Genomic DNA, 13,438 nt, shown 5'->3' with positions numbered 1-13,438 from the left:
TATGAGGAGGGAGGTCATTGCACTTATGGCACACACTTTCATCTTTTTTTTCTTTCTGCCTTTCTCAATCTTGTCAGGCACTGGAGTTTGTTAGTAATACCTAGACTTCCTGGTTTCATCCATCAATATTGGGATGAGAGTGCTGCATTTTTCTAGTGTTCAATGTGCTCATTCTGTTTGATTTCCTGTCATGAGTTTCCTGAAGAGTCTTCTGGGATGGGCATGACTTTGCAAGGACATGCCTAGCTGAATCATGCCCCCTGCTCACCCCCAACCTGAAGTGGCTCTGACTCCTTCTCCTGACAGGATGTTCAGAGCCCTGTGTGATCTGGTCCAGACACCTTCCCTAACATGCCTGCCCACTGTGCACTCCAGCCTCACTACCTCTCTCTTCACCCTGGACTACACCATGTCCTACCCAACTCAGATCCCCATGTCTGCAGTGCCCTTCCTGTAGCCACCCCTTCATGTTGGACTCACCTTCAAGGCTGAACTCAGAGGTCATCTCCTCCAGGCTCTTGTTTAAATGTAGCCTTTGGGGTCAGGACAAGGGTTAAACCCACAGTGAGGCTATGTCACAGCCCTATAACAGGCAAGCTTATGCAGTCACTTCTCAGAGATTCAGTTTCCTCTGTTACAAAATGGGGTCAGTGATTCCAACCTCATGAGGATGTGCTGGGGATTATAACAGGTTACATGAAGGTTCCTGGTGCTTGAACATCAGGAGGTCCACCTAGACCAGGCACACTCAACTCAGCACAGGGTCTCTGATCATAAGCACAGGCATCAGTCATGTTAAGAGCAGTAATTCTCAGTCCCATGTTCGAGCCTGGGCTTGGTTCCTTACACCTGTGTGGTCTTAGGTGCTACTGGTGTTAGTTGTTCATCTGTAAAATGGGGTGAAATCACTGAGTTCCCAGGAGGGCCTCTCCAGCAACAATAACTACCTCCCTACACTTGATCATTTCCAGCGGTCAAATCGCCTCTGCCTGGGCTCCCTCCGGTCCCCTCATCCACCAGCCAGGGCTTGCGCTAGACAGGCTGGACTTCAGGTTCTCAGGGTCCTGTCAGCCAGTACAGGGGTGAGGGGGTAGAGGAGGAAGCAGAGGGATGGTCTGACCTTCTCATCTGTCCTGATGCACCTACTATTTCCTGCTTTAGTACCCCAACCCCTTCAGTCCACCAGGCCAGCTCTGTAGGAAGCATCAGAGGAAGAGTGTGTGCAGTGGGGAGGGGAGCTACTCAGCGGCTCTAGCATTCCCAGGTCCTCCACACCGAAGTGCCCATCAGCCCTTGCCTGTGTGAACTGGGAGTGGCACCAGGTCCCCAGGGTGCATAGGAGCACAGAGGAGGTGGCAGAGCTATCAGGGAATGTGTGACTCCCGCTAAGCAAGTGGAGGCTTTGGTGCATTATGTGAGCACCTGTGAGCAAGTTGGAGTCAATCCATGCACTGTGCCCAGGCCCACACAGGGCCCTGTTTGCACGCATGGCCTTGGACACAAGGTGTGGCAGCTCCATGAAGTCCCCAAGCATCCACCTGTACTGGGGAGACTGCCCACCCGTGCTCACTGCATGTAGCTCCCACCCCATCCAGTGTGAAGGAAGCTGGCACTGGGTCCTCACTGTGAGTGCACTTACTCTGCCTCACCCCTACCACCTCACTGTGCAATTGGGAAAATGAGGCCTAGAGAGATCCAGGCAATGGGCCACAGCACACCAGCTGGGTGGAGTCCAGAGGATTAAGAAGGTTTCTAGCCTCCTAATGCAGGCCTCAACCTCTGCCCCTGAGATTGGCTTTTGCTGTGAGAGCCCCTAAGATCTGGGGGTCTGCTTCCCCACCTCTTGCCATGCTGGGAGCTTTTCCTCTCAGCATCCCCACATGCTTACAGGCACAAACACTGAACTCACAGGCGGGACCATGGAGGTGGGGTCAGTGGAGGAGCAGACACCAGGGACCTGACAAGGGGGTAGGATGAAAGAGATGGGACGCGTCCCTGCCATGGACAGTGGCATGCAGTCTCCTAGCAACGGGCCCACAGGACCATAGAATGGAGGGGTAGAGAGGCTGGGCTGATGGGCAGGGAATTGCAGAGGTCCTCAAGGGCCTGCCTGGGATGCGGTACTCCAGGACAGGCTCGAGATGAGTGGGTGTCTGCAGCCTGAACATATGAGAACCTGTAAGATAAGCCCCTACTAGTGTGAAGGGGGCCACAGGAGACAAGGCCTCAATTTTCTCCTCTATAACTCAGTGGGCTCCACAGACTAAGCAAACTGTCTACTGGCCTTCATTCTCCATCAATGACCCATTGCACACTGGGGGCCTTGGAAAATTCTTTCTAGTCCCTGTAGGTCAAACTGAGCAGAGAGAGGCTTGGGGCTGGAGAACACAGGGCTTGGGGTAAGGCAGAGCATGAGACCACCATAACATGAGTCCAGATTCCAGGACCAAGATCAATCCTTGTTGGAACCTCAGGGTCCTCCTTTGGATGTTGGGTCAGGGTCACTGCTCTGGCTATGTTGAAGATGTGTCCTATGTGAACTGGACAACCAAGGCCAGTTGAGACAAAGAAGGTGGCAACGGGGGTTTCAAAGACCCTCATCCTGACCTTGGAGTCTATGAGTCCCACTCATTTGCCCCGCTGAGATCGTGGAGAAAAGCTGTCCTGATGACAGCTGAACAAGCTGTGTGTTTTGTTTTGTGATTTCTTTGCCTGGAGCTGCAGTGCTAGCACTGTTCACCAGGGAGCAGTAAGCTTTTCTCCCAGAGGTAATCATGAGCTTTGCTGGAGCAAAAGAAGCAGGGAAGAGTCATCCAGAGGTGATTCTGCAAGTCCCCCTCATTCAGGCCCAAACTTGCACCTCCTTTTTTAAGAACCACCTCTACAATCTGAGCTGGTCAGAGGTCATCTCATATATTCATTCCTTAACTAGGCTCTGAATACTCACCCATGTTATGCTGAACACGACTGACATGGTCCCAGGCCTGCAGGAGCTCACAGCCAGGAAGGGGAGATGGACAAAGCATGTGAACACGTGAAAGTAAAGAGCAACTGCGATAGCAAGAATACAGCAGGCTGCTGAGAGGGAGGCGTGCGGGACTACTAAGTGGGAAGGTCTGAAAGGGCTCACTGAGTTGACATTATGCAGAGATCAGAATGGCAAGAGAGTACCAGCCCTGCACAAGGCTGGGAAGAGGGTGCCAGGGAGAAGGCACAACTGGAGCAGAGGCTCAGAGGCATAAGTGAGTTTGTCCAGAGAATAAGGACCAATGGTGTCCAGTGTGTCCCCAGTAAGTCTGGGAGGAGGGGGTGGGGGCAAGAAGAGGGCAGAGCCAGATCCTGTGGCCTAGTAGCCAGAATTATGTTTTGGTCTGTGACAACGTTACCCCAAAACTTAGTGGCTCAAAGCAACAAACATAAAATATCTCACAGTTTATGTTGATTAGGAATTAGAGCATGGCCTAGCTGGTGCCTCTGTCCCAAGGTCACTCAGGAGGCTAGGGCTATGGTCTCAACTGAACGTTGACTGGGGAAGGATCCACTTCTAAGCTCCCTCACATGCTCTTGGAAGGATTTGGTGAACTGTTGGATTAAGGGCCTCAATTCCTCTCTGACTCTTGGCCAGGGCCCTCCCTTGGTTCTTTGCTACATGGACTTCTCCACAGGGCAGTTCATACTATTGCAGCTGCTCCTCAGAGTAACTTGAGAGAGAGAGAGAGAACAAGAGAAAGAGAGCACAAGAATAAAATCCCATATATTTTGCCTTGTTCTATTCTTTAGAAGGCAGTCTTTGATTCCACTCCACGCTTAAGAAGTGAGCAATACACAGGGATGTGTATGCAGGAAGTCAGAACATTGGGAGCAGTGTGCAGTCTGAGATGAGTCAAATGGATCTGATTCTAAATATAATGGAAGTTTCTAGAAGATTTTATGCCTGAGGATGATGGTATCTAATTTTTATTTAAGTTCATCCCCCTCATGGTGCAAACAGGGAAATGAGCGGAAGCAGCTTTCCCAATATTACATCCTCAGAACCCAGCCCTGGTTTGAGTTACACTCCACACTGTTTCCAACCATTTCTCATATTTTTTCTAACTAAAAGTTTGTGCACTAGCTACGCATGACATCAGCCTATGGGTTTTATATGTATTACTTCACAAACACCTGATGATGTCCCTAGAAAAGAGATGCTAGCATTATCCTCATTTTACAGATTGGGGAACTGGGGAGCCTTCAAAGACACAATAAGTGGTCAAGAGTCACATAATTGGTGACAGGCAGAAGTAAGGGTTGAAGCCAGCTACGTCTATGCAAAGCTGGGACACTGAATGCACCCAGGTTTCCTGAAAGGCTATAGGAAGCATGGTGTTGTCTTATCTGTCTAGAGATACAGAGATGTCATGGGAGAGGAGTGTGAAACCCTCCAGGCCCTTTGAGAAGGTCTGTTTCAAGGAGTAGGCCAAGGTAAGGGGACACAGGAAGTGACCACACTTCCTTGGTGATAATCCCAACAGAACCTGGAACTCTCGTAACCGGGCACCCACATTCTAGAGAAAACTCCCTACCCAGCTCTCTTGGGTAAAGAAGCTCAAGAGAGCAGGATGTTTTCTCACTGTTTATCGACTTCCAGAGACTATAAACTCAAGAAGTCACAGAGTGAGAATGTTTTTCAAAGATTTGGACATTGGCTCTGCCCTCATCCCAGAACCCTCAGGCCAATTGACAGGCAGAAGTCAAAGGTAACACAAAGTGGACCAAGGAAGGTCAATCCATACCTCGCCACCACTGTGATCCCACCTGGGGGGTATCACACCCCTCCCCAACCATACCAGCCCCTTGGCCACACAGCCATTACCCTCATGGAGTCTCAGTTAGGTGGGCAGGTAGGAAATACAGACCTAATTAAAAAGACAGAAAGTATTCAGAATGAGGCTGGGGCCATTGAGGAAAGAGGTCTATGGGGGACAGAGAAGACTTGCTGAAGGAGAAGTCATGTGATTTGGGAAGATTTGCGAGGAGAGTTATGATGATGAAAATGATGATAATGATGTTATGGCTTAGGGATTCTCTGTGTGTGCTACAACCCCTGGCTTCCTACTCATTCATGATGCCATACTACAATGTATGTTCCTTCTTTGCCTCACCTCCAGCATGAAAATGACTCGGCCTGCATAGGAAGTCCTTAGTGCGGACCTATAAAGTATTAACAATTGAAACTTTAGTGGAGCCCCTGGTGCCTGCTTTCCAGGACAATGACACTTCCTACATCTCTACCTTTCTGTCCACTTACCGGTTCTTCAGGACCACCAAACAGGTCTTAGAAGTCCTTTTCAAAAAGTAAGTGCCTGCCCCTTCTACAGCACAGTGGCGAGTATGCCACGTACTAGCTATGCATCTTGGGAATGTCACTTTGCCTCTCTGAGTTTTGTTTGCTCCTCTTAAAAGTGGAAGAGGAAAGGATCCCCAGTATAGGGCTATTGTAAGGACTAAGTGGGATGGCCATGTGAAGTGATTACTGAGTGCTGTTGGAGGGTTGTGGTTCTTCATATTGATTCATGTTCCTCTCCTCCATGAGGAAGCTCTCTGCCTCACCCCTCACTGACACCAGGATCGTGACAAAAACTGCTTCCCCATTTAGAAATGAGGACTGAGATTCCATCTTGGGGTGCTTGTCACTGGAATAAGGATCCCTAAGAGGGCAGACAAACTGGTCTACTCAGATAAATTGGAAGGTACAGACAGTAGCTCATTAATTCTTCAAAGGTATATTAAACACCCACCAGTTGCAGGTATATTCTAGGCACTTAGCATCATTCCTTGAGCAAAGTAGACACAAACTCTGCCCTACTGAGCTTACTTTCTAGTCATGTATCAGACAGAAACAGTAGACTTCACAAGCAGGTATGTACACAGGACATTGTTGTGAAACACTCACCGTCTCTCTAGATATGGTACATCCTCAGGAATGGTGGAGCCCAGGACCAGATAAAAAAGTGAGTGGACTTGGCATCAAGCAGGAGGGCTTCCTGTGTCCACAGACCAGTGGGAAGAGTGGAGGGAGCTGCGGCTGGGGAAAGGTTGGGCAGAATCCTGGGTCTCATACATCTTACGATTCCCACTAGAGTGCTGAAGTCTGTGGACACCTCCTGCAACAGGAAAGGATTCAAAGAGCTGAGGATGGGGTCCAGAGGGCCTACTGGAGTAGGTGGGCAGCAGGCTCAGAAAGGGAACCTGAGAAATCCCATCCCCACCCCATCCCCTTCTCAGCTTAGCTTGCCCCCATTACACCACCATCCTGGGGCCTGGAACAGATGTAGTGTCCAACCTACTCCCCAACCTGGCTCAGACCTCAGGGCTGTGTGGCAGCTGCATGTGGGGCTGCGGCAGGCTGCAACCCTGCCCTTTGGGAACACAGTGTCAATGGGAGATGGGACGACATATGGAATGGGGAGAATAAGGCAGCATGTGGGTGCACAAACTAGAGGTGGAGCTGTCACGAGGGTCCTGGGAAGATGGGGGCAGGAGGACAGACTCCATTGTTCCCTCATCCATCATACATTTATGGAGCACCTACTGTGTGTCAGCACAGAGCAATGAGCAGAGCACCCAAACCCCCTGCCCTCCTGGTGTTTACCACCCAGGAGGGAGGGTCCAGGGGAGACACACAGAATAGGTCAGGCTTCCAGTAGAAGGGGACAGTTGGTCACACCATGATTCCAGAGCTCCGTATGATGCAGGCTGTTTTCCAGCTGCCTGCATGGAGACCAGGCTGCCACTGCCAGCACAGCCACAGTGGGGGGTGGGGGGGACGCTAGGGTCGGCCTGGCCTTGGAACAGGCATGGCCTGACAAGTAGTCCAACTCCCCACAGAGATCCCATTGGATGACTCATGGAAGGAAAGGCCAGGCCTCTGACTGTGCTGCCCACCCACTTGCCCCCAGTGCCATCTCCTCCATCATGGGCCTCTGGGTGAAACAATACCCAGAAGACTTCTGTGAGCTCCCGGATTTTCCCTGCCTCCAGCTGCTGGTAAACTACACAGGGTTCAATATGCCTGCATCAAAGCTGGAGTAAAGTGCCTTCCTTTTCCTGGCTACATGGAGCACTCAGAGCTCACTGAAGCAGAGCCAGAGGGTGTGGCAGAGTGAGGGAGGGTATATGAGAGCATGTAGGCAGGGGGACTGGCTGGGTACACAGGGAGGAAGCTCCCAAGTTTTTGTTGGGAAAGGAATGAAGACTGGCCCCAAATCACTCATCTTGTGGACTGCAGTGTAGGAAGGCTTCCTGGAAGAGGAGTTCTTGAACTGGGGCTGCTCAAAAAGGCATGGTTTCTATATTTGGAAAAGCATGTAGAAAGCCATTTCCATTGGTGAAACTTTCCCTCTTTCCAGCTCCAGGACCAGGTCTAGAGCTACACACAGCTCCAGCATCAGCTCTAGTGGCACGTGTAGAGCCGGAGGCAGCTCCTCTGGCAGCTCCAGAACCAGCTCCAATGCAAGCCCCAGCAGTTACACCAGAGTTCGGGCCAGTGCCAGCTCCAACACCAGAGCCTTCCTGCCTCTTGACTGTGAGCACAATGCAAAGTCTGAGACAGGAGGAGAAGATGAACTTCTTGTCATTCCCTCCCAAGCTAGTAGTAGAACAATTAACAATGGTGGATACGGTGAGCAGCTGGACTGGCAGGGTGGGCCTGGGGCAGACCTTCATTCTGGCTTTTGATGCCCAAGACTTGTCTTTCCCTGATCTGGATTCAGTGATCTGCATCCAAATCCCAGCTCCACTGCTTATCAAGTATGGGACTTGGTCAAATTTCTTAAACCCCTGGGCTGCTGTCCGCATATGTATAGTAGACACAGGCTACCAACCCATCCTGCTGCATAGAGTCACTGTGAAGATTCAGTGAAATAGGACAAATACTCAACTTAGTAGGGGATGGCTCCTTAAAAGTCCAAGTGGTACTCCCTGATGGACACTTGGTTCATGAGTGAACCACACTTCTACCCAGGGCTCCTCACCAACTTCAGTACTAATTAGGCACCTAATGTGTACAATGCTCTATGGAAAACCTCCAAACAAAGCCTGTAGTTGTAAAGCCCAGGGAGAATGTGCATTTGAATGGTGTGACAGACACAAAGGGCTTATCAAGAGGGGCAGAAGGTGCTACCTCGGTATGTGCAGGCTGGAGCCACCTTGGGGTGCTTTGTTAGTGAAGATGGCACTGGTGACAATACTGTGCTCTCTTCCCTGTCAGCAATGAACCCTGGCTCACTCATTTGCTGTGTGCACACAATGGGAGAGAACAAATCCAAGACACGCCACAAGGCTTCGGCCACATCCTCAGCTTCCAGAGCTCCAGCTCAGACCAATGGGCCCTGGCCTAAGACTGTGGGACTGTGGGCTCTAGCTGGGGTGGGGGAATGTCAAGTGACACTTCTCCTCCTCTCCAGCAGCTGTTCAAGAATGTGGTGCCCTATGACTGCCTAGGGTCCATCTGGTCCCAGAGGAATAAGAAGGGCAAGGAGCACCTGATGTCCCCTGTCAGTGTCACTGTCACACAGTTTAATAACGTGGTGCACTGTGTAATCACCACTTGCCTGGGGGACAGGAGCATGAAGGCCCCAGACAGGGCCAGGGTGGTGGAGCACTGGATCTAGGTGGTCAGGGTAGGCTGTGGGTGATCCGAGAGGAACTCTTCACTCAGTCCTGGGACCTCCCTCTTCTCTTGGGTCAGTTCTTAGGATTGGGGTCTGTGGTTGAAGCCCCTACACAGACCCTAGTCACCTCCTGTGCAGAGGCACACTGGCCTTGACTGGCTTGTGCCACCGCGGGGCACTCATTCCTACCTCCAAGCCTCCACCTCATGGCTCATTATTTTTCCTTCCCCAGGAGTGGCTGATCCACAGGAACTACTCCTCACGCCATGCCATTCCCTCTGCTTTGCAGAACACTTCAAGCAATCGTTTGAAAGACATTTGGGGAGAAGTGTCCAGGTGGGCATTCCTCTCCAATAGCAGCATCAGGGTAGACCTGGGACTTCATGCAAGAATGAGAATTGCCCCGTCAGTGAGCCTGGGACCTGCTGGGAGAAGGCCCGGGGGCAGGAACTGCTGAACAGGGTCTTGAAGCCTCCTTGTGTCCTCAGGCCAGCAGTTCAGTGTCAGGACTCTATTTCCTGATCTGTTGATACAGGGTGGAGTCAAACTACTGACTGTGCAGTGTTCACTTCAAATCCCCATAACTCTGTCCAGTTGAAATCAAAACTGGGAAAATCTAGCTGTTCAGTGGAAAGAGAACGTGGGATCCTTGTTGCGCCAACCTGAGACCTCACCACCTCAGTCCCAGAGAGCCCTTGCAGACTCAGATAAACCCAGTTTGTAAACCACTCATCCCAATAATTTATCCTTTGGGATCTCAGACAAAAGGAACTTGACTCATACCTCTCTCTGCATCCCCAGATTTCTCCTTCCTTCTTTCCCTTCCCCTTAAACACAGCTCCCAAATCTGTAAGAAGCTGTGTAAGAACAAGAACACACTGATTAGGAACCTGCCCATTAAGGTAAACTGGAGGCAGGGGATGGAGAGGAAAAGAGGGGGTGGAGTTTTGTCAGTTTCACTTTGAAAGTTTGTGTGAAAAATCCCAGTCTTGTCTTGAGTACAGTGAGAGGAAGAGGGTCCGTTTGGTCAGTGGGCAAGTGGAGAGCAGTGTCAGAGCAGGACACCCCTGGTAATGGGATGGAATGTAGTGGTGGAGGCTGTTCTGTTGTAGGAGGGCTTGATGAGCTTAGAGAATGAGTATGTCTCTGGCTCCCAAGCTGTCCCCTAATGATTGGACTCAGCTCCTCTGAGCCGTTGGTTAATTGGGCAGACAGGGGTCCTTCCTTCCTCAGTGCAGCACAACCCGTCCTCAAGCAGGCAGCCCTGCTGTTCCTTCCGTCTGCACTGCACACCAAATGTGCAGCGATGTGTCCCGGGCAGGCACCCTCCTTGCACCAGGGATAAAGACTGCTAGGGAGTCCCATGGGCCTCCTGGCCCTGCCTTAAGTCCAAATGACTCAATCCAGGAGACAGATGTGCATACAGTCTGGAACTCCCCCCACCCTTCCATACAGCAGACACCGCTCATCAATCTCACACTCAGGATTCTCATCATGGGGTCTCGTTAGCAATGACATATGAGAAGTTCCTAGAGACAAATGAATCTAGACTCTACCTCAGAAGCTTCCACCTAAAGGAGGAAGCAAAGTGTCACTGCACATTTCTCCTGACAACTTCTACTAGGTTAGTCAGAAATGGCCCTCTGGGAAGCCCATTCCATAGTTGATGGGGACAGAGTTTTCCACAGGGGAGTTTCTGAGGGCTCCTTGTGAAGGTGAAGCCTTTGGAAATACCTTGGGGGCAGAGACTCCAGTGGAGCTGGAGCAGGCCTTCTGAGACACACTTTCCCTTCCCTCCACAGCTCAGTCAAGCTGGGACTCAACCTCACAACAAGAAAGCAGGAGGACAGTACCCTGGTCAGTAGTGGTGGCGGGGTTGAAGGCAGCTGGTCCGGGAACTCCTGCTGGTAGAGAAGAGGAGGTGGTCTCTTCTCTGACTCCCTGTGAGACCCTGGACACATTGTTGCCCCTCGTAGGGCCCCTGTTTTTCAACTGCAAAATGGAAAGGTGAGGATGCTGTGGCCCACATCATGGGGAGGTGAAGAGAGTTAGGAAGAAAAAGTGTGTTCATGAGCTTGTGCAGGGCTCCACCAGGGAAAGGGTGATTGCAAGAATAACTAATAATAATGATATAGGGTTGAGGCTTCAGGAGATCCTATGGAGTGTGGGGAATTCCCACCACACTTTCCAGATGAGGAAAAAGGCTCATGGGAGGGTTTTCCAATGAGTGTTGAGGTGGGGTTTGAATCTAAAATCAAAGCATGCTGGAGGTGGCAGTAGTGATGTACCAGCTGACTACGGTCAGGTGCCCAAGGCCCAAAAAAGAGTGCAGGAGAAGTAAAGTAGCCATATGAAGGTGTCCTCACTGACTCATCCTTGACTCTGACAGAAGGAAATCTCCAAGTTTGCTACCCTGAAGATGAACCCCAGAAGATGCAGCAGCAGAAGGAGAAGGTGAGTGAGTCGAGGCCAGGGAAGGGGCCAGGAGGAGCTGGCTCCAAGTCAGGAGAGGAGGGAACCCTCCTCTTCAGGCCCTTCCCTCCTGGGGCCTCAGTGCCTGAAATGCCTCCACTGGACATGAGCTCCTGTGGGTCCTAGAAGGGACATGTCTGGACCTGCTAGTATCTTGGGGAGCAAGTTATAACCTCCAGAGTTAGGGCCTGAAGAGCTGGCCTCAGAGTGGATTTGGTAGTGGGGTGGGGCCAGGGACTACATAGGGTTTGTGAGTTGCCAAAAGCTGATCCCTCAAGACGATTAGAGGGAGTTCAGGGTTCATGAAACTGGGAATGGAGACTCAAGTGGAGGTGGCTAAGGGTCCCCAGGGTGCTCTAATTGGGAGCCTGCCATGTAGGGAGAAAAGTGTAAGGTTGAAGAGTTTCAGGGAAGGGGCCTTTTGCGGAACATGAGAGTGTGTGCTCATCCGCACCCCCACCCCAATTTTACAGGGTGTCCTCCAGGGCACCATGCCCTACTTGGGAGTGTACCTCACAGACTTGGTGATGTTGGATGCTGCTTTGCCAGATTTTCTGGATGTGAGTGAGCCTGGGGCTATGGGACAGGAACCAGGATCCTGGGTCTCGGGAGGAAAGGGTCTCCCTTACTGAACCATGAGCTCTTGGTACATGGCGTATTGTCTCATGAGAGCCTCACCACCGCCCCTGTGAGTTGGGAGTGTAAGGCCACCTTACCTACAAGTAAATGAAAGCTGAGCATAATCCACCTGTCCCAGTGCCCCAGGTTGATGAAGCAGCAGAGTTTCTGACTGCAAACTGCATGAGGTTTTGACTGAGCTGGACACAACATCTCTCTCAGGGGATGGCATGAGAGGGGGGAGTTGACCCCTGCAAAGTCAGGCAGTCCCCGAGTGTCTGAGCAGCACCTCCCTACCCAAGGCCTCAATCTCTTCATCTGTCATCAGAGAAGGTTGGGCTTTATGATACTTTATCCTCTGTCACCTTGTCCCATTTCCTCTTGTGGCCAAAACTTGGACCAGACCCATGTGCTGGTGTTTGTGCTACTGCCCTCTCCTGGGCTCTGTTGGTAGTGCACCACAGGAAGGGCTAAACCAAAAAAAAAAAAAAAAAAACAAACCTGAGCCCCTTGCCCTGGAGTAGATTCCAACTCATAGCGACCTTATTGGACAGAGCAGAACTGTCCCATAGGGTTTCCAAGGAGCAGCTGGTGGATTCAAACTGCCCATCTTTTAGTTAGCAGCTGTACCTCACCATAGCTGTTAACCACTACACCATCAGGGCTCCTAGGATGGGCTAGGGGCTGGTAATGGCCTAAGGGACCCATTCTGATTGACATTGTCTGTGTGTCTTCCAGGGATGTATGATAAACTTCCAGAAGAGGAGAAAGGTGAGCAGTTTTGGAACGGACTGTGGGGGTGGGGGTGGAAATCAGACCCCCTCCTGGACAGGACATTCCCTTGCTCCATCCCCCTTCCTTTTAGATTTATGGGGAGAGTCTGATGCACAGAAAAGGGGAGACATGTCCCACACAGGGGTAGGGCTAGGGGGTTGGAACCCAGGTCAACTTGCAGGCAGAACCTTTAAACCAGTTCTTAGAACAGGAAGGGCTCTGGATGGGAGTGGAGGGAAGAAGGTATCCAGTGAAGGAAAGACCCAGAAACTGGACCCCTGCCCCTCCCAGTACCCACACCCAAGCTGGGTCAGCCTCCTGTCCTTCCCTCTGTTCCCAGGAGTTTGGTGTGCTTCAGGAAATAAAACTTCTCCAGCAGGCCTGCCAACACTACACCATTGTGACCCAGGAGCAATTTGAGGCCTGGTTCCAGGGCATGGAGCAACTCACTGAGACTGAGAGGTGAGGCTGGGCAGGAATTGGGCCATGGCAAGGTGGGCTCTCCCTGTGGCTGCTCCACAGAGCCTGTAGAGGCTCCTGGACTCTAGCTTCTGGGCAGAAACTAGGTAGGAGGCCTTGAGACTCCTGGTAGCCTCACAGCTGCCCTCTGTCCTGTATCTACAACCTGTCCTGTGAGCTAGAGCCCCAGACACAGCTGTCCAGCAACATCCACTTGCCTAGCAAAAAGACCTAAAGGACTTGACCATCTTCAAGGGCTGCTGTGAGTGAGTGCCCAGATCTGGGTGGGCAGGGGCTGGCTGCCTTGATGCTCTGTGACGGTCAGAGCCCAGCATAGACTGGTGGAGTGTGACAGCCTGTGACCAGGGCATGTCTCCTCATCTCTCTGTGCTTTGGTTTTCTGTTCTGTGAAATGAGCTGATGCTAAATGATCTCCTAAATGGCTGGGGTAATGTTTATTG

At 51.4% G+C, this 13,438-nt stretch overlaps 1 protein-coding gene across 1 annotated transcript; it reads left to right on the top strand.

Moving 5' to 3' along the window:
* The first annotated feature begins 7,066 nt into the window (after positions 1-7,066).
* Positions 7,067-13,212, top strand: LOC101348972 (ral guanine nucleotide dissociation stimulator-like). Its single transcript, XM_023740554.1, is given in 8 exon segments — positions 7,067-7,663; positions 8,448-8,663; positions 8,887-9,021; positions 11,044-11,112; positions 11,600-11,686; positions 12,483-12,515; positions 12,859-12,980; positions 13,119-13,212. Coding segments are annotated over 8 exon segments (1,095 nt in total). The 5' UTR covers positions 7,067-7,324.
* The last annotated feature ends 226 nt before the right edge of the window (positions 13,213-13,438 follow it).

Source organism: Trichechus manatus, unplaced genomic scaffold (genome assembly GCF_000243295.1).
Source record: "Trichechus manatus latirostris isolate Lorelei unplaced genomic scaffold, TriManLat1.0 scaffold00157, whole genome shotgun sequence".
NCBI classification, from domain to species: Eukaryota; Metazoa; Chordata; class Mammalia; order Sirenia; family Trichechidae; genus Trichechus; species Trichechus manatus.
Note: the sequence above shows the minus strand (reverse complement) of the source record. Positions and strands in the feature narration are given on the sequence as shown.